The 24,521-nt window shown below is 45.6% G+C and overlaps 1 protein-coding gene across 1 annotated transcript in view; it reads left to right on the top strand.

Moving 5' to 3' along the window:
- The window catches only part of HTT (huntingtin), a 337,153-nt gene that overhangs the window by 77,764 nt on the left and 234,868 nt on the right, over window positions 1-24,521 (top strand). Inside the window, exon 11 of the mRNA XM_061584691.1 lies at window positions 5,480-5,560. Coding sequence (XP_061440675.1) covers window positions 5,480-5,560 — 81 coding nt within the window. The remainder of the gene's footprint in view (window positions 1-5,479; window positions 5,561-24,521) is intronic.

Raw genomic sequence — 24,521 nt, forward strand, 5'->3', positions numbered from 1 at the left:
TTTCTTGTTGTGGGGCGTGGTTTCATTGCCTCTGCTTTACTGAATTTCAGCCTCTTGCTAGCTGTAGCGTGGGGTGTCCTGTAATTCTTCCTCTGCAGGCTGTCCTCCAGTCTCATCCTCAAATCATAGCATCATAGAATCATAGAGTTGGAAGGGGCCTTGTAGGCCATCGAGTCCAACCCCCTGCTCACAGCAGGAAATCCACAGCTAGAGCCCAGCCTCTGCTTGAAGACATCCAGCGAAGGGGATCCCACCCCCTCCGTAGGCAGTCGGTTCCATTGCCGAACTGCCTTTACTGTCAAGAAGTTCCTTCTAATATCCAGTCTGAATCTACGCTCCTGCAACTTAAAACCATTAGACCTAGTCCTACCCTCTGGGGCAGCAGAGAACAAATCTGTACCCTCCTCTATGTGACAGCCCTTCAGGTACTTAAAGAGTGCAATCATGTCACCCCTCAGCCTTCTCTTCACCAGACTGAACATGCCAAGTTCCTTCAACCTTTCCTCATAAGACTTGTTCTTCATACCGGCTATCATCCTCGTCGCCCTCTTCTGAACCTGCTCTAACTTGTCTATATCTTTCTTAAAATGAGGCACCCAGAACTGAACGCAGTGTTCCAGATGAGGCCTGACTAATGCAGAATATAGTGGGACTATTACTTCCCTCGACCTGGAAACTATAGCTCTGTTTATGCAGCCTAAAACCACGTTTGCCTTTTTTGCCGCAGCATCACACTGCTGGGTCATGTTCAACTTGCAATCCACTACAGTTCCAAGGTCCTTCTCACACACACTACTGCTAAGCCGGGTATTTCCCATCCTGTACCCGTGCATTTTGGTTTTGTGGCCTAAATGCAGAATCTTGCATTTGTCTTTATTGAATGTCATTTTATTAATTTCAGCCCAATTTTCTAGTGTATCCAGGTCCCTTTGGATTTTATTCCTGTCTTCCATTGTGTTAGCTATCCCTCCCAGTTTCGTATCATCCGCAAACTTCATAAGGCTTCTCTCCACCCCATCATCTAAGTCATTGATAAAAATGTTGAAGAGTATCGGCCCCAGGACAGAACTCTGTGGCACTCCACTGGAAACCTCCTTCCAGTCCGAAGCAGAGCCACCGACGACCACGCTTTGAGTACGGTTTTCCAACCAGTTGTGAATCCACCTGACAGTATTTCCATCTAGTCCGCATTTGACGAGTTTGCTAATCAGAAGGTCGTGGGGGACTTTGTCAAACATTTTGCTGAAATCTAGATAGATGACATCTACAGCATTTCCACCATCTATTAAGCTAGTGACCCGATCAAAAAAAGAGATGAGATTAGTTTGACAGGATTTTTTCTTGACAAACCCATGCTGGCTCCTACTAATCACAGCATTGTCATCTAGATAGTTGCCAATGGACTCTTTTATTATCTGTTCTAATATCTTTCCCGGTATTGAAGTCAGACTGACCGGCCTGTAATTCCTCGGATCTTCTTTTTTACCCCTTTTAAAGAGCGGGACGATGTTTGCACGTCTCCAATCCTCCGGCACCTCTCCCGTTCTCCAGGATTTCTCAAAGATGATGGCAAGAGGTTCCGAGAGTACATCCGCAAGTTCCTTCAATACTCTGGGATGCAGTTCATCAGGCCCCGGAGATTTGAACTCATTTAGGTTAACTAGGTATTTCCTGACTATCTCCTTATCAATCTCGAACTGCAGTCCCGACCCCTTACTGAGATTGCTACCGATGCAAGGTTGCACACTGTTCCCGTTTTGGGAGAAAACGGAGGCAAAATAGGTGTTGAGCAGTTCTGCCTTTTCCTTGTTATCTGTCAACATTTTGCCATCCTCATTGAGCAGCAGTCCCACCATTTCCTTGGTCTTTCTCTTGCTTCGAACATATCTGAAAAACCCCTTTTTGTTCTCCTCGCTTTCCTCGCCAGCCTTAGCTCATTCTGGGTTTTAGCTTTCCTTACGCTATTCCTGCAAGCCCGAGCCGCTCGTCGGTACTCTTCCTTGGTGATGCGTCCTTCCTTCCATTCTTTATACATGCTCTTTTTTATTTTTACCTCCTCCACCAGTCTTCTGTGTAGCCACATTGGCTTTTTCCGATGTCTTCTGTTTTTCTTCCTCTTTGGAATTGTTTGTGATTGCACTTTTTGTAATACGTTCTTCATGAACTCCCACGCGTCTTGGGCTCCTTTTTTCTTTAGTCTATCTAGCCACGGGATCCTGCCCATCATTTCCCTGAGCTTGCTAAAATCGGCTTTCCTGAAATCCAAGGTCCATATTTGACTATATTCTTCTTTGGCTCTCCCCAGAATCACGAATTCCAGCATTACGTGGTCACTTTCCCCCAAGGTACCGACCACTTTAATTCCCGTGACCAATTCGTCCCTGTTAAGATCAGGTCCAGGATTGCCGATCCACTTGTTCCTTCTACTTTTTGAAAGAGGAAATGATCGGCAAGGCCCATCAGGAATTTGTTGGAGGCTTTGTGCTTCGCAGAGTTTGTCTCCCAGCAGATATCCGGGTAGTTGAAGTCCCCCATCACTACTACTTCTTGCCTGCTTGAGATTTCAGAGATTTGTTTGAGAAAGGCCTCGTCTACCACCTCTTCTTGGCCAGGAGGTCTGTAGTAGACACCTACTACCATGTCGGTTTTATTTGTTTCTCCATTTATTTTTACCCAAATGGTCTCTATCGGACCGCTTTGTTCGCTCTCTTGGATTTCCATAGAGGTGTATTTGTCTTTGACGTATAACGCTACTCCCCCTCCTTTTCTGTTGCTTCTATTCTTTCTGTAGAGTTTATATCCTTGAATGGCTATATTCCAATCATGGGAGTCATCCCACCAAGTTTCTGTTATCCCTATGAAGTCATATTTGCCTTGATGCACTAAGACTTCAAGCTCCCCTTGCTTGTTTCCCAAGCTCCACGCGTTGGTATATAGACAGCAGAAGTCTCTTTTGTCCCGATTGGATTCCTCTGTTAATATACCATGAGCTTTGCTGTGCATCTCTTTCTCCCTCCCAGTGTCTGCTGTACCCTTCAAATCGTTGTGTTTACAACCCGCTGTCTTTGGATCGGTATTTAAGCATCTCCATCCCCCAGAGGCTTTAGTTTAAAGCCCTCTTGATGAGTTTTGCCATACTTCTGCCAAATGCCTGAAAGCTGTTCCGTAGTTCCACTGGTGAAGAGTGTCTTTTAGCTCTTCTGCTGCTGTTCTTCCTCCTCTTGTACTTCTCTGCTGATGTTGTTCCAGTGTTCTGTCTTACTCCTCATTTTCTGTTATACTCTACATTGTGGCAACCTGCTACTCCAGGCCTCTCATGTTTTTTTTGCAACAGTGTCACCTACTTGCACTTGGTACATGTGTACACCATGTTGTTCTCTGGCAAGAAAACAAGATTGCACACACCTTGCAGGTCACCACGAGTGTCCTTTCCATCCATAAACTTTTGTTTCTTTCTTTCTACTTGTATTGCAATGGCCTGTGCTTTCCTACTTCAGGGTAAACAGAAGAGTCCCAATGTTATGTGGTGTGCCATACAAGAAAAAAAAAGTTAGGGACCTCCTCCACCAACTTCCTCTGCCAAACTCCTGTTAGCTCTCCCTGTTCTCCTGTTCTGTGAGAGCTGGTTCGCTTGTAACTCCTCTGGACCAGCTGACACAGCTCCCTATTCCTTGCTTAGTTAGGAGTCAGAAAACAGAGTGAAAACTCCCAGCTTGTAGTTGCACTCAACAGCTATCTGGCCGCACCTCTTCAGCCAACAGCTATCTGGCCTTCTTTCTTGTGGTTTTTGCAGTGGCGGGGAACAAAGGGGAGGAAGAAGCTTCTTGCAGAGTGCAGGCTCAATTTGTGAGCCCTAGGATTGATGCTTCCTAATGTGCTGAGCATATGGTAGCAATGCCATTTCTGCCGCAGTTCTCAAATGCCTGTCAGTTGGTTGGCTGTTAGGCTCTTGGGAACCCTGTGCAAGGGATTTGTCCCATGAGAGTGATCCAGATAAGGATCTGGCCCATGGAGCCAAAAACATTCCGCACCCCTGCCCTAGATGGATAGAAAATAGATACAGCTGGCGTATTATCATATAGTGATTGCAGTTCAGTCACAATTCTAGGACTATCATCCCCAGTGGCTTCGAATGACAGGAATGGGTTGAGCTGACTCCAGGGCTGCCAGACTGTGATGGGGGCACAACTTGTGATGGAGGTGGGACTTCACAGTATGCCTTGTGATTCCCAGCAACTGGCATTCAAAATGGAGAGGGTGCTGGTGGTCTCAGCTCCTGCTTCTGGACTTCCCATAGGCCTTTGGTTGGCCACTGTGAGAACAGGATGCTGGACTAGATGGGCTGTTGACTTGATCCAGCAGGCTCTTCTTGTGTACTTTGGTGTGGCTTCATTCCTTATGTAGGCTAGATTCCAGAAATAACCTACCATAGCTCACTGGTGTACCAAGGTGCAAACCGGGCTTCACAATGCCAGAGAGGGCGCTCTGGGGCAACCGTGTCAAGAGCCCGACGTGCCTCGCTGTTCCACAGCATGACTAGGGCTTCAACAGGGTCACCTGCTCTATCTTCTGGGAACTCCCCTTTGTCTTTATAAAAGAAATATGGTACTTAGGGTAACTTGTTGTGTGTTTTTTATACCTTACTTTGTTGCTGTATTCATCCTGCATTCTCTTTAAATTCTCTTTAAATAGGTATATTCCTATATTTTTTGTAAATGCATGTTTGTTGAATTTTATAACATACTAATAGCAAACAAGCAACAAAAAAAATAACCAGGAAAGATATAAGCAGGTGTCTGGTCAATATCAGTAACAAAGGCATATACAATATCAGTGAATTCCAGTTTTGAGAAGTAATTTGCAGATCTTGCCATCGTAGGTTCTTTATATTATTAGGAATATAGGGGACGTTCCAACAACACAACTCTTGAAGGTGGACATGATGCTCTCCCTGATCCTTAGAACCACGATGATAGGAATATGCTGCCTGTCCACTGCTGACATGAGCGTTTCTCCCTGCCCCTCCCTCCAGTCCAAGCATCTCCAGGGAATAAGTGATCCTCTGTTTGGAAGGGCAAACAGGAGTGCTTGCCGTTCTGTGGATTGGGGCACCAATCTAGATTTGTATACAGGGAAACAAAAATACAGCTATTGAAATGCTACTGTTGGTTCTCTTTATTTTTTAAATATATGAATTTGCTTTGCTCAGAGTATTTTTGTGGTCCTGAAAAGCTCACGATTTCTCCTTTGCCAACATTGCTGTCCACTGTCCCACACTATTTTGTTGCTCCATTTCTATTTTGAGAGGATGCCTGTTTTATTTCCTTTCTATTAATAATGTATTTCTTCACCCATTCATCTAATCTGAACATTATAGATACTATTACAATAAATAATGTATAAGTAGGTAATTGAATTGTTGTATGCAAAGTTTTACAAGAAGCAGAAGATCAAAACAAATTATTGCCTTGATTGTCAGCTAAAATACTTCTAGGAGAAGAAGAAGGCTTGGAAGATGACACTGAAACGAGACCTGAAGGCAGCAACACAGGTTTTGCAGGTAGATTTGCTTATTATTTTGTTTGTTAATATCACTGAAATCTGATCACTCCATCCATTACTTTTTTGTCAGTCATTATAACATTGTCTTACAGAAAAGTTAGAATGCTGCATGCAATTAAAAACATTTAAAAATCTAAAAGCAATGTAGTTAGAGAAATTTTGCTGTTGAGGGTTAGGTGGAAGAATGTATCTGTGTTTCTGTGATGTGTGTCCATCCGTGTTGCTGTGGTCATAAAGCCTTGTCCTTTGTATATGAAAACTCCATATGACTCCTTGAAAAGCCACAGTTCCAGAGAATATTATTTTGATTATGCTACAGCCTCAGTTTTCTGGGTAATTTCTGGTATGCTACGGTAGAATGATATGATAGAATAAAACAATTGTGAAATATGTCAGGGTATGATGTAAAGGCACAGGAGACCATCCCATTGCTGAAGCTCAGCAATTTCGTGTCTTTAATGCCTCGATAGGTCACTACCTAGGACACGTTCCCTTGGATTCTGTGATGGTAGAAAGATGGTATATAAATGTCAAAGTAAATAAATAATAAATACAACATGGAAAAACAACCATTCTTGGAGATATTACCTCTTGATAGAAACTAAATAAAAACAACAGCACAGAGTTCCACAGGTTTTGCTTGTCACACCAGCCATGGTGAATGTGCTGCTGCCCTCTGGTGAGCATGATAGTTCCACCCTTTCTACCAGCCTTAGAATGGGGTATTCAGAGTTGGGGTGGGGATGCAGAAATGACTCACCTTCTCTGGGCCACTTTTGTCAGATGGATGTGGTTGCCTACTTGTCAATCACCTGATGCCGCAGGTGACAAACTTAAAAGGAAGAATTTGGGAGCACTACTCTTCCTTTGCATTCCAGGCTTTAATTTAAGATGGGGCTGCAAAGAATCTTTGCAGCCATGTCTTGACTCTAAGCTGGTGTTGCAAAGATTCCTAAGAAAGCGAGGTTTGCATTTGATGGTGAACCAACTGCACCCCCGCTTCCTGTCGGGATTGGCTCTACTTAGGAGGAGATTTTGAATACAGCCATTCCCAGTCCCACTGACGCTCAGAGCTGCATGGAAATTGAGTGTTAATTACAAGTCCTGCTTTCTGCAGGGAGTGGCTCCACTTGGGAGCTCTAATTGCGGGCCCTTGAATGAAGCCAATGCCAATGGAGGTTGCACTCAGTGCCAAATTTAAAAGGTGACAAATGCAAATCTTGCTTGCCAAGGAACAATCACAAAAGCACTCTAAGCCTCCTGATAGTGTCTTAGAAGCTACAGCTTTACCTGCCTCCACACATGATTGTCCCCTGGCAGTCCTTACTTGGCCCACAAGATGGAGGTTCCCCATGCCTGCTGCAGAGGCAAGTGGGGAACGATTCTGTAGTTGTGCAATACTTCAAAGTGCTTTGGCAGCTGAGAGCCACTGTGGGGATTACCCCTGCTCTCTCCCAAAGTCAAGGTTAGGAGGGAGGCTAGTGATAGCTTGGCTCCTGTATTTCCAAGGCACTTGAGGCTTCTTGGAGGCGCAGGGCCAAACTCACAAGCCCCAACTTTCTTTTTGGAAGCTGGAGTGGAGAGCTGGAGCTTTTTTACTGCCTTCTGTGAAGTGCCCCCAGTAGTACAGTTTAGAGAAGGAGATTTTGTTTGGCATCTGAGACCCTCTGAAATGCAACTGCAGGGACAATTCTCACCTCTTTTGAGCTCCAAATTAGAGAGAGGAGCTGGGAATAACCTCTAGTCCTAGCTTTAGCTTGGAACTGGAGAGAAGTCAGAGCATTGTTCTGACTTCACACTGGGAGTATTTGTTTTATAATGGCATAAATGCCTGTGTCGTGGTCTTGTTTTCTACCTGGACGGCGACAAACCGCATCCTCACCAATAAGGGCGTTTTGGCCAATGCTGGAATAATCATTTCAAGATTCTTTGAAAATAGGGCGCATCCAGAACCCCTAATTCCTTCCCGTAGGCCGGGTTTTGGCCCTTTGAAAGCAGATGTGATGGAGAAGCCTGACATTCTTATTGACCTGACATTGGAGGACTTGCACCCGAGCCACAGAGAAACTGAGCCAGCTATCCATTGTGGGAGTTTGGATACTAGGTCTCAAGCTATTGGCCCTCCGGCAGGAGAGACCGAAGTCCCCTTTAATAAAGAAGAGTTGTTGCTGATAGACTCATTTGGCACCCTTTCACCTTTGGGCCAATCTGAAATTTTGAGAAGATTGGACTATCTAAGGTCCCACCTTGTAAAGTCCCTTACGCAGAAGAAATTTCCCCCTGGTTCTGCCCTGGTGGGGCCTGCCCCTAACTCAAGGCCCTTTAATGGTGGGCCGGATTTTCCTAGGAGCCAGGCTACTAGCATGGATCCTTATTTTCTCCTCTTAATAGTCACGGGGTACCTAGAAAGGGGAGGTTAACATCTGATGAGGGGGGTTTCCCCCTCTCTGGCGCACAAGGAAAGGTGACACGTGAACCACTTCTTAGGCCAAATGGTACTCCTCTTCCTGAGACTACTTATATATACAGCAACATAGCTAGAAACATGAAACCTACGTCTCCCGGCTACTGGCTTAGGATGAGGTTCCTTGAGGAGGCAGAGTTGGGTTCGCTTGAAAGTTCCCCTCCGAAGAGAAGCACATCAAGATCCACTTCCCAGGTTCCGTTGGAGGTAATTACTGACTCTGCGAAGACTCAGTTAAACTGCATTGCGAACCTTCAGGAGTCAGAGCTAGCAGTAAGGGGGGAAAGCTCACACGTCTCAACCCCTATTGAGCCATCTGTCAATGCCAACGGCTGTGTCTGTGATCCCAAAGCTTTCAACTCAATTTCTCTAGCTTGACAATTATCCATCCTATTGTGGAACATCATGGGTTGGGAGAACAAGCTACATGATGCAGACTTTGTTGACTATCTTCAAAAATTTAAGATTCTTTGTCTCCAAGAAACTTGGGCTGTTAAATCAGAATTACCGTTTTTACGTGGTTACCGTGCTTTTTCCAGCCCAGCCGTAAAACAGAAATCAAAAGGCCATGGTAGTGGGGGGCTTACTATCTTTATCTCGGTGGACTTGTTAGTTGAGGTTCAGCAGCTACCTAACAATTTTTCACAATACATACAGATCCTGAGGATCATGGCCAAATCCACAGGTCTCTTAATCTGCATTAATGTATATTTCACCCCCCCCTCTAAACTAAGTTCTTGGGCTATAACAGCGTATGGGACTGGCTGTCAGTAATTCTGGCGCAGTTGGAGTCCCAATTCCCCAATGCTAGACTGTTGCTTTGTGGAGATTTTAATGCTAGATTGGGTGACTTATGGCCAAATGGCGAGGCCTCTACAAACTGGGGGCCTGTCCCTCAGGCTCCTATGTTCTATAGGGTTTTTCAGGACAAAAAGACCAATAAGCAGGGTAGGCGCTTGGTTGAGCTTTCGCATTTACACCACCTTGAGATTTTGAATGGCTCTGTTGTTGACGCGTCTAAGGGCTTCTTTACTTACTTAACCAACTGGGGTGGCAGTACAATTGATTTTATGCTAGTTTCCCATGTTTTGCTCCAAGATGTCCTTGGGTTCGATGTTGATAACAGGGTGGAAAGCAATCACTTTCCACTCTCGCTCAATGTGAACCTTCTGTACCCGATTCCTCCCCAACCTTCGCTGAACATAGAGGGGACACTAGTGGTGGAACGGAGAATTCGCTGGTCTGTTGACCTGTGTTTCTCTATTACACAACTTCTTGATGGTAACATCTTCCAATCCCTTCGTCAAGGAGTTATGAACTCTGAGGTCGATGCCTTGAAGGCCTGTCAGATCATTCTGTCTCACCTAAAACCTAGGCTGGTCCAGAAAAAACAATATACGGCCAACCGGTGTTTTGGTAATACTTGGTTTGACCAAGAATGTAAGTCCACCAAGAGAAAGATGAGGGCTTACTGCTGACAGGCATCTAGAAACCCGAAGAACCACTCCCATGACCTCTATGTGAACTTGAGATCCGCATATAAGTTACTATTAAAACAAAAAAAGGCAGAATTTGCTGAATCTCAATGGCAACAACTAGGTTTGGCGGTGGTTGAAAGAACGGAGGGTCTGTTTTGGGACCTTGTTGCTTCTGGCATGGGAGTAACCAGGCATTTAATATTAGGCCAAATACCAGCAGCCACCTGGCATTCCCATTTCAGTAATCTTTATACATCCCTCCCAGTAAATAATGAGTCCCTCTCTACTATTGAAGTAAAGAACATGCCCCATTGGCCCCCGGTTACGTCAACTCAAATTAAATCTCTTATTTCATCTCTAAGAACTGGCAAAGCCTCAGGGAAGGATATGATGCCCCCTGAACTATTTAAAAACTTTCCTGACTGGTGGGCCCCTGTTTTGGCTAAGTTATTTACTCAAATTAGTCGTTCTCCTGTCCTCCCAGAAGGTTGGAGGCGAGCATAGTCCTCCCTATCTATAAACACGGAGACAAGCGGGACCCTATGAACTACTGTCCAATTAGCCTCCTAAACATTGGCACTAAGCTTTACAGTAAATATCTCCTACACAAGCAAGAGGACTGGGAACTCGAAAATCAAATTATCTTCCCGGAACAAGCTGGGTTTAGGAAAGGCATGAGCCCCATCGATCACTGCCTGACTCTTCACTACTTAGCTAAACAATGCATTGCTGGGCCCACTAAACATTTATATGTTGCATTTGTTGACCTGGCAGCAGCATTTGATTCCATAGATAGAAATCTTTTGTGGCCTAAGTTGGCCAACTCTAATATTGACAGACGTCTCTTGTTTTTGCTAAGAGAACTCCAACCCTAACGCCCGACTAAGGGGAGGAATTTCTGGCTCATTCACAGATCCCATTGCTGTAAATAAAGGAGTAAAACAGGGATGTCTTTTGGCCCCCCTACTTTTTAATCTTTACCTGAGCGGTATAGTCCCTGCGTTACCCGGTCCAGCCTTCTTTCCTCCCTCCATCGGAAGTAGGGAAATCTCTCTACTCCTATATGCGGACGATATGATTTTACTCTCGATCACCTGCAGTGGTTTAAGGAGGTTATTACAGAGACTTGATGACTATTGTGCTAAAGAAAATTTGCAGATCAACTATGGTAAGACAAAGGTATTGGTCTTTGGTAAAAGGCATCTTAACTATGAATGATCAATAGCTGGTTACCAACTCGAACAAGGCCGAGTCTTCAAATACCTGGGCATATATTTTTCAGACAACCTTTCTTGGAAAAAGCATATAGAAAGAACCAAAGGGTCAGCACTAAAAACAAGCGGGGCCATACTTAGAGTCTATCGCACCGCAGGTGGCAATTTAATTGACCCCGCCCTAAAAAAAATTCAAAGTAAGGTTATTCCTCAGATCACGTATGGTGCGGCGGTGTGGGGCTGGGAAGAAACCCATATTGCCAGTTTAGAGGTTATACAAAGTAGCTTCCTGAGAAGACTTCTGTCTTTGCCTCCAGGCACCCCAGCGGCGCTGCTACAAGCAGAGACGGGCCTTCCACTGCTCAGAGCCTGTATACACTGTACCCTTATGAACTTCTGGAGATCTATAAATGACGCACCAGCCAAGCTAATACTCAATCCATGTTTTGGCCAGGCCACATGTGTTGGGTCGTGGAACGCACGAATTGATAGTCTATACCAACTCTACCACATCTCGTCACAGGCCTCTTCTCTTTAACTAACAAAATGAGTCTTCATGATGCAATTTGTCGACACTGCCTACTTAGATAGATTGACTATAATTAATTCTAAATTCTCCAAATGGTACTGGGTTTTTAAGCATGATCACGCCAGAGCAACATACCTGGCCCAGCCTATCCCTGTAAACTTCGTTTTAACACCATGCCAAACGCGGTGAGGGATGGCCGCCACTCTCGGATGCCATGGTCCCAGCGACTTTGCATTTGCGGAGTTCCGGAGGTAGAAGATCTATCTTATTATCTGTTCACCTGCTCCATTTATTCGCACCCTCATGCAAAGTACTTGAAAGGGCTGTTGTCACGCTCGCACCTGGCTCTAGACTATGAAAAAATACACTATCTGATGTCAGACATGGACGCCTCTATAATGCATAGGGTGTCCCTTTTTGCACTGGCAGCCCAAAAAATCTGTGCAAAACATATTCAGGATTGATCGTTGAGGGGACTCCGGGTGGTTATTTTATTCTCGCACAGACCAGGCCTTTTAGCATTTAATTGATTCCGATTGTGGTCCCCGGCCATTAAGTTTTATTGTCTTGCTAATTTTAAATTGATTGTATTGGAATTTTAGTTTTATATGTATTATTGGCGTTTATCCTTTTAAAAAGGATTGTGTTGGCTATGCGATGGCCTTCGGCTTTGCAATAAAGTATACTACTACTACTACTACTACTTCACACTGGGTGGAGACACACTTACAGTTGTTCTGGTTCCAGTGCGTCTCCATCTTTGTTTTCTGAAAATGCAGGCACATGACACTAGTCAGACTCCACCACTGAGGAGTTGGAAGACCTTAAAGTTAAATGTAAAGGGTAGTATTCAGTGGGTCTACTCTACATAGGCCTAGCATTGAAGTAAATAGACATGACTAACATAGGTTCATTAATTTCATTGGGTCTTCTCTGAGAAGGACTTAGTTGAATACAACCCAAAATGATTTAGTTACTTTATGCCAGTTTTTCCTTTCTAAGCCAAAGTGTTAAATACCATGAGACATCATACTGTGGTGTAAATAGAAATTGCCTCCTTGAAGGAAGAAGGACAGCATGCATAGGGATAGGCCTCTCATCTAGGGCTGGAAAGGCAGTCTCTACTTTTTTGTATCTGGAGAAAGAGGGGTGCCTCCTCTCAACCCCTAGACAATTTTCTGCTTTTGTCACGCACATCAGTTTCCAGAATGACTGGAAATGCCAAAGTCCTGGGACCTGGAGGGCCAAATGGGGCTGACATCAGGGTTTTAAAAATAAAAACAGTGTCCCCCCCTCCAGGCCTCTGGACCTCACTCACAATATAACAATCCAGAGATTACTACCTCCCTTCTGTTCCTGCCATGCTGAAAATAATGTAAACGTTCTCCTTCCCAAAAGTGGAGTGGAAGAGTATTCACCCATTCTTGCATCCCTGGATAAAAGTGACCTTTGATTATCCCCCCTCTCCCCCAAAAAACACGTCCTATGCACAGTGCATTTTATTCCCACTGGGAAGCTCACTTTCACAGGGAAAACGGGCTACTTTCCTTATGGGGAAAAGAGATGCTGCCCTTTCTTTTGAAGCTGCTGCAGGGGAAGGAACATACAGTGCCTTGCAAAAGTAATCGCCCCGACCAATGCTCTCATATTACTGAATTAAAAATGGTATATTGTAATTTCATTCTCTGTGTTATGTGCCTTCAAGTTGATTATGACTTATGGCAACCCTGTGAATTGGTGACCTCCAGTAGCATCTGTTGTAAATCACCCTGCTCAGATCTTGTAATTTCAGGTCTGTGTCTTCCTTTATGGAATCAATCCATCTGTTGTTTGGCCTTCCTCTTTTTCTAATCCCTTCTGTTTTTCCCAGCATTATTGTCTTTTCTAGTGAATCATGCCTTCTCGTGATGTGTCCAAAGTATGATAACCTCAGTTTCACCATTTTAGCTTCAAGTGATAGTTCTGGTTTAATTTGTTCTAACATTCAACTATTGTCTTTTTCGCAGTCCATGATATCTGCAAAACTCTCCTCTAACACCACATTTCAAATGAGTTGATTTTTCTCTTAACCACTTTCTTCATTGTCCAACTTTCAGATCCATCGGGAATACCATGGTCTGAATGATCCTGACTTTGGTGTTTAGTGATACATCTTTGCATTTGAGCACCGTTTCTAGTTCTCATAACTGCCCTCCCCAGTCCTAGCCTTCTTCTGATTTCTTGACTGTTGTCTCCATTTTGATTAATGGCTGTGCCAAGATGCTGATAAATCCTTGACAAGTTCAATGTCCTCATTGTCAACTTTAAAGTTACATAAATCTTCTGTTACTACTTTAGTCTTCTTGATGTTTAGCTGTAGTCCTGCTTTTGTGCTTTCCTCTTTAACTTGCATCAGCATTTGTTTCAAATCATTACTGGTTTCTGCTATAATAGTATGGTATCATCTGCATATCTTAAATTATTGATATTTCTTCCTCCAGTTTTCACACCTCCTTCATCTTGGTCCAATCCTGCTTTCCGTATGATATATTCTGCATATAGATTAAACAGAGAGGGTGATAAAATACACCCTGTCTCACACCCTTCCTGATGAGGAACCAATTTCTCCATATTCTGTCCTTACAGTAGCCTCTTGTCCAGAATATAGGTTGCTCATTGGAACAATCAGATGCTGTGGCACCCCCATTTCTTTTAAAGCATTCCATAGTTTTTCATGATCTATACAATCAAAGGCTTTTCTGTAATCTATAAAGTACAGGATGATTTCCTTCTGAAATTCCTTGGTCTGTTCCATTATCCAACATATATTTGCGATATGATCTCTGGTGCCTCTTCCCTTTCTAAATCCAGCTTGGACATTTGGCATTTCTCGCTCCATATATGGTAAAAGCTTTTGTTGTAGAATCTTGAGCATTACTTTACTTGCATTAAGGCAATAATTTGATAATTACTGCATTTCCCTGGGATCCCCTTTCTTTGGAATTGGGATGTATATGGAACGCTTCCAGTCTGTGGGCCATTGTTTAGTTTTCCATATTTCTTGACAAGTTTTTGACAAAATTTGGACAGATTCAGTCTCAGTAGCTTGTAGAAACTCTCTTCGTATGCCATCTGTTCCTGGTGATTTGTTTCTTCCAAGTATTTTAAGAGCAGCTTTCACCTCACATTCTAAAATTTCTGGTTCTTCATGATACAGATCCTCCATGAATGAATCTGTCATCCTGTCATCTCTTTTATAGAGTTCTTCAGTGTATTGCTTCCATCTTCCTTTTATTTTATCTCGGTTAGTCAGTTTGTTCCCCTGTTGAATCCTCCGTGGTGCAGAGTGGTAAGCAGCAGTAACGCAACCGAAGCTCTGCTCACGGCCGGAGTTCGATTCGAATGGAAGGAGGAAGTCGAATCTCCGGTAAAAGGGTTCGAGCTCCACTCAGCCTTCCATCCATCCGTGGTCGGTAAAATGAGTACCCGGCATATACTGGGGGGTAAAGAAAGGCCCGGGAAGGAACTGGCAGTCCCACCCCATATACACGGTTTGCCTAGTAAACGTTGCAAGATGTCACCCTAAAAGTCGGAAACGACTTGCACTATAAGTGCGGGGACACCTTTACCATTTACTTTTGGTTTAAATTTCCCTTTAATTTATCTACTGTTTTGGAATACGGATCTTGTTCTACCTTTTTTATTATCCTCTTCTATTTCTATACAATAATTATTGTAGTACTTCTCTTTGTCCCTATGTACTAGTCGCTGTATTATTGCATTTAGGGTTTTAATTGTGTTTCTATCTCCTTTTGCTTTCCTTCTCTCTTTAACCATTTTAAGAGCTTCATCAGTCATCCATTGAGGTCTTTCTCTCTTTTTAATTACAGGTATTTTTTTTTTGCACTCTTTCCTGATAATGTCTCTGACGTCACTTCATAATTTTTCTGGTTCTCTCTCAGCTAGGTTTAAAGCCTCAAATTTGTTCCTTATTTGATCTTTATATTCTTCTGGAATGTTAAATTAAATTGTGTTTTGGCATTATGATTGCTTTGTTGGTCTTCTTTAGCTTTACTCTGATTTTTGATATGACCAGTTCATGATCTGCACCCCAGTCTGCTCCTGATCTTGTTTTCGCAGAAAGTATGAACTTCTCATAGAATCATAGAGTTGGAAGGGGTCTTGTAGGCCATCGAGTCCAACCCCCTGCTCACAGCAGGAAATCCACAGCTAGAGCATCTCCCGCAGATAGCTGTCCAGCTTCTGCTTGAAGACATCCAGCGAAGGGGATCCCACCCCCTCCGTAGGCAGTCGGTTCCATTGCCGAACTGCCCTTACTGTCAAGAAGTTCCTTCTAATGTCCAATCTGAATCTACGCTCCTGCAACTTAAAACCATTAGACCTAGTCCTACCCTCTGGGGCAGCAGAGAACAAATCTGTACCCTCCTCTATGTGACAGCCCTTCAGGTACTTGAAGAGTGCAATCATGTCACCCCTCAGCCTTCTCTTCACCAGACTGAACATGCCAAGTTCCTTCAACCTTTCCTCACTTGTTCTCCATACCGGCTATCATCCTCGTCGCCCTCTTCTGAACCTGCTCTAACTTGTCTATATCTTTCTTAAAATGAGGTGCCCAGAACTGAACGCAGTATTCCAGATGAGGCCTGACCAATGCAGAATATAGTGGGACTATTACTTCCCTCGACCTGGAAACTATAGCTCTGTTTATGCAGCCCCAAAACCGCGTTTGCCTTTTTTGCCGCAGCATCACACTGCTGGGTCATGTTCAACTTGCGATCCACTACATTTCCAAGGTCCTTCTCACACGCACTACTGCTAAGCTGGGTATTTCCCATCCTGTACCCGTGCATTTTGTTTTTGTGGCCTAAATGCAGAATCTTGCATTTGTCTTTATTGAATGTCATTTTATTAATTTCAGTCCAATTTCCTAGTCTATCCAGGTCCCTTTGGATTTTATTCCTGTCTTCCATTGTGTTAGCTATCCCTCCCAGTTTCGTATCATCCGCAAACTTCATAAGGCTTCTGTGAGGCGTCCTTCCCTGGCTCTCCCTGTCAGGTTCCTACCTGCTCATGGTTACTGCCTGTCACTAGGCACCACCAGGGACTCCACCAGTCCGGACCGCTCTCTCTTATGGTTTCTCTCCCCGCTCTAGCACATATCTCAACATGCTCTTTTTTATTTTTACCTCCTCCATCAGTCTTCCGTGTAGCCACATTGGGTTTTTCCGATGTCTTCCGTTTTTCTTCCTCTTTGGAATTGTTTGCGATTGGGCTTTTTGTAATACCTTCTTCATGAACTCCCACGCTTCTTGGGCTCCTTTTTTCTTTAGTCTATCTAGCCACGGGATCCTACCCATCATTTCCCCGAGCTTGCTAAAATCGGCTTTCCTGAAATCCAAGGTCCATATTTGACTATATTCTTCTTTGGCTTTCCCCAGAATCACGAATTCCAGCATTACGTGGTCACTTTCCCCCAAGGTACCGACCGCTTTAATTTCCGTTACCAATTCGTCCCTGTTAGTTAAGATCAGGTCCAGGATTGCCGATCCCCTTGTTCTTTCTTCTACTTTTTGAAAGAGGAAATTATCAGCAAGGCCCATCAGGAATTTGTTGGAGGCTTTGTGCTTTGCAGAGTTTGTCTCCCAGCAGATATCCGGGTAGTTGAAGTCCCCCATCACTACTACTTCTTGCCTCCTTGAGATTTCAGAGATTTGTTTGAGAAAGGCCTCGTCTACCACCTCTTCTTGGCCAGGGGGTGTGTAGTAGACACCTACTACCATGTCGGTTTTATTTGTTTCTCCATTTATTTTTACCCAAATGGTCTCTATCGGACCACTTTGTTCGCTCTCTTGGATTTCCATAGAGGTGTATTTGTCTTTGACGTATAACGCTACTCCCCCTCCTTTTCTGTTGCTTCTATTCTTTCTGTAGAGTTTATATCCTTGAATGGCTATATTCCAATCATGGGAGTCATCCCACCAAGTCTCTGTTATCCCTATGAAGTCATATTTGCCTTGATGCACTAAGACTTCAAGCTCCTGTTGCTTGTTTCCCAAGCTCCGCGTGTTGGTATATAGACAGCAGAAGTCTCTTTTGTCCCGATTAGATTCCTCCGTTAATATACCTTGAGCTTTGCCATGCATCCCTTTCTCTCTCCCAGTGTCTCGTGTACCCTTCAAATCCTTGGGTTTACAGCCCGCTGTCTTTGGATCGGTATTTGAGCTATCATCTCCATCCCCCAGAGGCTTTAGTTTAAAGCCCTCTTGATGAGTTTTGCCACACTTCAGCCAAAGAGATTTTTCCCAGTCCTCGTGAGGTGCAGCCCATCTCTTGCCAACAGTCCCCCCTGCAAGAAGACCATGGTTCCAGAATCCAAACCTTTCCCATCGACGCCATCTGCGTAACCAGTCGTTGACCTGCAGTATCTTCCTTTCCCTTTGTAGCCCTCTATCCTTCACGGGAAGAATTGATGAGAAGACCACCTGCGCCCCCAAATGCTTGACCTTCATACCCAGAGCCTCATAGTCTGAGGTGATATGTTCCAAGGTGTTTCTGGCCGTTTCGTTTGTGCCCACATGGATGAGGAGAAAGGGGTAGCTATCTTGGTTCCCAATGAGCCTCGGCAGGTTATCAGTGACGTCCCGGATGCGTGCCCCAGGGAGACAACAGACTTCCCGATTCATTTTGTCCGGCTGGTATACCTCTACCCCCCTGAGCAGCGAGTCTCCAACCACCAGCACCCTCCTCTTTTTGCCACGAGCGGTGGTTGTCCATCTGCTGCTTCCAATTTTATAATCAATTTGATTTCTATATTGACCATTTGGTGATGTCCACGCGTACGGTTGTCTTTTCAGTTGCTTGAAAGATGTGTTTGCAAGATATTAATTATTGGCTTCACAGAATTCAATAAATCTTTTTCCTGCCTCATTTCTATCTGTTAAGCCCCATTCCCCCACAATTTATAACTCTTTCTTGTTTGCTACTTTTGCATTCCAGTCCTCCATGACTATTAGAGCATCTTGTTTTGGTGTGATCATTTTTTTCCTGTACTTCTGCGTTTATTGATAGGGTTTTATTCTGAAACACTGAAACTCAAAATCAATTATTGTAAGGTGACATTGGTTTTATTTTGGGAAATGTTCGTAAGAAACAAAAAATTGAAACATATTTCTTCCATAAGTATTCCACCCCCCCACATTAATATTTGGTAGAATCACCTCACTGCAATAACAGCTTTAAGTCTTTTGCGGTAGGTATGTACAAGCTTTGCACACAGTGTCAGAGGGATTTTGGCACATTCTTCTTGGCAGATTCACTCCAGGTCATTCAGGTTGGTTGGAGTTTGCTTTTGGACTGCAATTTTCAAATGTTGCCACAGATTCTCAATGTGTCGGAAGGCAGAGCTGGGGTCCCAATCCCGGGGAGCTGGATCCCGGAGAGTTGGGAGAAGAGTATTCGGATGGATGGCAGAGGGAAGGGGGAGGAACTTCCCCCCTTTGGAGCGAAGACGAAACAGAGGAACTGCCAGTGATAAGGTCGCTTAGCAATGGGGAGCCTGAGCCCTCCCTGGACATTCTCACGCCTCCCCCTCTTTCAGGCTCAGAGCAAGAGGGGAAAGAGGGAGGGCTGCTCACAGCCAAAAAGCGGGGAGGCAGTTTACCATCAGCCCCTCCCCTATCCCCCATCCTGGAATCAGAAACTTCAGAAGAGGAGGGGGTGATGCTTCCCCCCTCACCGCGCACACGCAGACAGCTGAAAAGACAGGAGAGAAGGGGGGGAAGGCGGGCAGTACCTGAGGGGCAGTTAAGGAAGAGTGAAAGATTGTGCGCCCGTTTGGCCCCTTCTTAAAGAACAGGCAGGAAGAAGTCCCTTGCTCTGTCAACTTTCTCCCAATGCCGCAGGACCTGTATCCCTGTATTGCTTCATGAGAAAACGCAGTCTTTGTTTGGACATTACCCTAATAAAACACGAATTAACTAGAGCCGTTGGTCTGGTTCCTGAGTCACATCCTGGGCCTGACAGCTTGACAGAGCCACCTAAATCACCCTCAACGCTCTCTTCACTTGACTGGGACAAGATGTCAAAGGGAGCAGCGGGGGGGACGAACCCCACTTCTGAGACGGAAGAAGTGGAACTCTTGAGGACTAAGGTAGCTGATTTGCAGACGGATGTTCAAGCCCTGCTAGCAGCAGTCAAGGCGCTGAAGATGGATAATCAAACCTTGAAGGCCACGATAGACCAGATGCGAACAGCCCCTCCAGCTGCCGTAGTAAAGGTTCCCATTGGATTGCCCCCAAAATACGTGGGACAAAGTGATCAGTTGGCAACCTTCGTGGCTCAATGTGAGTTATATCTGGATGTCAGGCACACGGAATTTCCAGACGATGGGGCTAAAGTAGCTTTCGTGATTAGCCTCCTGGAGGGAGAAGCTGCAAAATGGGTGACTCCGTATCTCGTGAGAAAGGATACTGTCTTAGGAAGGTACAGAGGATTTATACAGGAGATGACCGAGGTGTTTCAAGACCCGCAAAGGGCTGAAACAGTAGCGCGGCAACTAGGCGCTCTGAAGCAAGCTAAAGGGACTGTTTCCGAGTACACTAACGCTTTTAAAATTCTGTCCCAGGAAACTGGTTACAATGACGCCGCCCTGATGTTTATGTACCGGAGTGGATTAAATGCTGAAATCCTGGATGAGTTGGCCAGGACCTCCCCCCCCCCGCTGACCTACCAGGGCTCATCCGGCTATGCCTACAGATAGATCACCGGATGGAAGGAAGGCGCCTGGAAAGGAAGCAGGAGGTCCCGAGATACTCAGCCTCGGCATCCCGCAGCAAGACCCTTCCCACTGCAGGGATGGCAGGTAATGCAACTGAGGGACAGGGAGGGGCTAGGCCAAGACTGTCGGAAGAGGAAAAGGAAAGACGCCACCGGGAACGTTTATGTTTTTATTGTTCAAAGCCGGGCCATGTGGCCAGAGACTGTGGACTGAAAGGGGGGAAAGTTGAGCCGTCGGGAAACTAGAATACCCAGTCCACGTGCAGGCCGGTGGACCTGGGGCAGCATTGTATAAAGGCCCCCCAATGATCCAACCTCCCTCAAAGGGGGTGTTGGTCTTGCCTATTCGGATTACAACTTCCAGAGGAGTGGTGTTCAATTCCACGGCCTTAATTGACAGTGGAGCCTCCACAAATTTTATTGATGCAAAACTAGCCAAGCGTCATGGAATTTCCCGGTGGAAACTGGACGCTCCCCTAGCTGTGGAGACCATCAATGGAAGACCCCTGAAGTCAGGAGGGGTGACACAAGCCACGGAGGAAGTGAAACTTCAAATCCCTGGGCATGATGAGTTCATTTCGCTATACGTGTCAGATCTTTCGAACTTTGAGGTGATTCTGGGAATGCCCTGGCTAGCAAAGCATGAACCCAAAATAAGTTGGAAGGAGGCGGTGGTGTGGTTCACTGGAGAACTGTCAACCTGAAGGAATCAAGAACACCTTAGCGGGGGCAGTGCAAGAGATCAAGCAAGTGACCCTGCCGCCAAAGTATGAAGAATTCAAAGATGTGTTTGATGAAAAAGAGGCAGAGACTTTACCCCCCCACTGCCCTTACGACTGTGCGATTGACCTGGTGCCAGGAGCCAGCATCCCGTCAGGGAGAATGTACTCTCTCACAGAGAATGAGAGGGAGGCCCTGAAGGAATTCCTGGATAAAAACCTGAGGCGAGGATTCATACGCCCCTCACAATCCCTTGCTGGAGCGCCACTATTGTTTGTGAAAAAGAAGGGGGGGGAACTCAGACCCTGTTACGACTATCGCGCATTGAACCAGATCACCATCCCCAACAGCTACCCGCTGCCCCTGATCTCAGAGTTGCTGGACCGACTGCGCTCTGCAAAAATCTTCAGGAAGTTGGATTTGAGAGGAGCGTACAATCTGATCAGAATGAAGGAGGGAGATGAATGGAAAACAGGATTCTTGACCGCTTACGGACAGTATGAATACCTGGTCATGCCGTTCGGGCTTTGTGGAAGCCCAGGAATTTTTCAAAAATTCATGAACGACGTGTTTAGAGACCTGTTGGACACGTATGTAATCTGTTACTTAGATGATATCCTGGTGTTCTCAAAGAACCAGGAAGACCACGACCAGCATGTGAAGACGGTGTTGAAGAGACTGAGAGAAAATCACCTGTATGCTAAATTAGAGAAATGTGGATTTGACCTCAAGTCTCTAGACTTCCTTGGATATCGAATCTCAGCGGAAGGCGTGGAGATGGACCCAGGGAAAGTAAGCTGCATATTGGACTGGGGCCAACCTGTCACCAAAAAGGATGTACAACGGTTTTTGGGGTTTGCCAATTATTACAGAAAGTTCATTCCAGGGTTTTCCAAATTAACAGCTCCTCTGACTGACTGTTTAAGGGGGAAGAAGAAGTTTCAATGGACAGAGAACGCCACCGAGGCCTTTGAGGAGCTGAAGAGAAGGTTTGCTACTGAGCCCATTCTGCGCTTTGCTGATCCGAACCTCCCTTTCATAGTGGAAGCAGATGCTTCAGATTTTGCCATCGGGGGGGTCCTGCTACAATTAGACCAAGAAGGGAAGGAGCTGCACCCCTGTGCGTACTTCTCTCGGAAGTTAAAGCCTGCAGAGAAGAACTACACAGTTTGGGAGAAGGAGCTGCTGGCCATCAAGGACTCTTTTGAAAACTGGAGACAGTACCTAGAGGGGACCTCTCATCGAATTGAAGTGCGCTCCGACCACAAGAATCTTGAAAGCCTCCAAACCGCCAGAAAGCTGAACCAGAGACAGATAAGATGGTCCCAGTTCTTCACTAGGTTTAACTTCCAGATTACTTACCATGCCCAAGCCAAAAACCAGAGAGCGGATGCCTTATCCAGACAGCCACAATACAAAGAAAGTGAATCCGAGGACCAGCCTCAGTACGTAATCCCGCCAGAGAAATTAACGTTGGGAGTATGCCAGCCTTCATGGGAAGAGGAACTCAAAAAGGCACAACAAGAAGATGCAGACATGCTAAAATATCAGCAGGAGACGGGACAAGGTCAAGACTCAGAAGTAACCTTTCACTGGAGAAATGGACTGTTATGGTTCAAAACCACCAGATATGTGCCAGAAGGGGAATTAAGGCTCAGAATCCTACGCCAGTGTCATGATTCCATCACAGCGGGACACTTTGGGATTTACAAGACCATTCAGAACGTGGCCAAGGACTTCTGGTGGCCTAAAATGCGTCGGGATATTGAGAGTTATGTAAAGTCCTGCTCTGTCTGTCTGCGGACAAAAACACAAACAGGGACACCAGCAGGACTGTTACAACCGTTGCCTGTCCCACACGAACCCTGGAAGGACCTCTCCATGGATTTTATAACTGATCTACCCAAATCCCAAGGAATGACAGCCATCTTAGTAGTGGTGGATCTACTTACCAAAATGGCACACTTTCTTCCTTGTGCAGGGGCCTTAGAGGCTAAAGAAACGGCCAAGTTATTCATCAAAGAAGTCTACCGGCTGCATGGATTGCCAAACAGCGTAGTCTCAGACCGAGGAACTCAGTTCACAGCCAAATTTTGGAGAGCAATGTGGAAACAGTTGCAGACGGAATTAAAACTCTCCTCCGCCCATCACCCCCAGACAGATGGGCAGACGGAACGCTTGAACGCCGTTTTGGAAAGATATTTACGAAGTTATGTGTCCTATCAACAGACTGACTGGGTATCATATTTGCATTTTGCAGAGTTCGCCTACAACAATTCTCTGCACTCCAGCACTCAACAAGCCCCGTTCTTCGCTAATTATGGATTCCATCCTAAAGTCTTTCCAAGCAGCTCAGAAGGAATGCTGGTACCGGCAGCTGAGAACTTCCTTAAGGAATTGCAAGCGGCGCAACAGACACTGAAACAGCAGTTAAACGAAGCCAAAACGGAGTACAAGCGAGTTGCTGACCTGCACAGGAAGGAGGGGCCCCCCCTTCAACCGGGAGACCAGGTATGGCTGTCCACCCGCTTCCTCCAGATGCCGGGCAAATGTAGAAAATTACAAGACAAGAGGGTGGGTCCTTTCGAAATAGAAACTCAAAACAATCCCGTGGCGTACCGACTGAAGCTGCCTGACACGTTTAAAATACATCCTGTGTTCCATCGATCCCTCTTAACGAAAGCCGCCCCTCCCAGTGAGTTACGGCCGGAGGAACCTCCCGGAGCTCCACTCCTGGTAAATGAGCAGCTTGAGTTTGAAGTTGAGGAGATCTTAGATTCCAGGATCAGACGCCACAAGCTGCAGTACTTGATTCACTGGAAAGGCTATGGGGTGGCTGACAGATCATGGGAAGATGCAGCTGATGTGCATGCTCCAGAATTGGTAAAACTTTTCCATCAACGTTTTCCCCACCGTCCCAAGCCAGACAAGGGGAGGGGGGCACAGCCTGGGAGGGGGGATGGTGTCGGAAGGCAGAGCTGGGGTCCCAATCCTGGGGAGCTGGATCCCGGAGAGTTGGGAGAATATTCGGATGGATGGCAGAGGGAAGGGGGAGGAACTTCCCCCCCTTTGGAGCGAAGACGAAACAGAGGAACTGCCAGTGATAAGGTCGCTTAGCAACGGGGAGCCTGAGCCCTCCCTGGACATTCTCACGCCTCCCCCTCTTTCAGGCTCAGAGCAAGGGGGGAAAGAGGGAGGGCTGCTCACAGCTGAAAAGCGGGGAGGCAGTTTACCATCAGCTCCTCCCCTATCCCCCATCATGGAATCGGAAACTTCAGAAGAGGAGGGGGTGATGCTTCCCCCCTCACCGCGCACACGCAGACAGCTGAAAAGACAGGAGAGAAGGGGGGGAAGGCGGGCAGTACCTGAGGGGCAGTTAAGGAGGAGCGAAAGATTGCGCGCCCGTTTGGCCCCTTCTTAAAGAACAGGCAGGAAGAAGTCCCTTGCTCTGTCAACTTTCTCCCAATGCCGCAGGACCTGTATCTCTGTATTGCTTCATGAGAAAACGCAGTCTTTGTTTGGACATTACCCTAATAAAACACGAATTAACTACAGCCGTTGGTCTGGTTCCTGAGTCACATCCTGGGCCTGACACAATGGGATTGAGATCCAGGACTCAATGTAGGGACATTCACCAATGTTGCTTTGGCCTTGTGTTTGGGATCAGTGTCCTGCTAAAAAGTGAATTTCCTCCCAAGCTTCAGTTTTTTAGTAAACTGAAGCAAATTACTTTGTAGTATTTCTCTGTATTATGTGTATTTGAGATTTTAAACTTAGAG

This window comes from Rhineura floridana, chromosome 9 (assembly GCF_030035675.1).
Source record: "Rhineura floridana isolate rRhiFlo1 chromosome 9, rRhiFlo1.hap2, whole genome shotgun sequence".
In the NCBI taxonomy this organism is placed as follows: domain Eukaryota; kingdom Metazoa; phylum Chordata; class Lepidosauria; order Squamata; family Rhineuridae; genus Rhineura; species Rhineura floridana.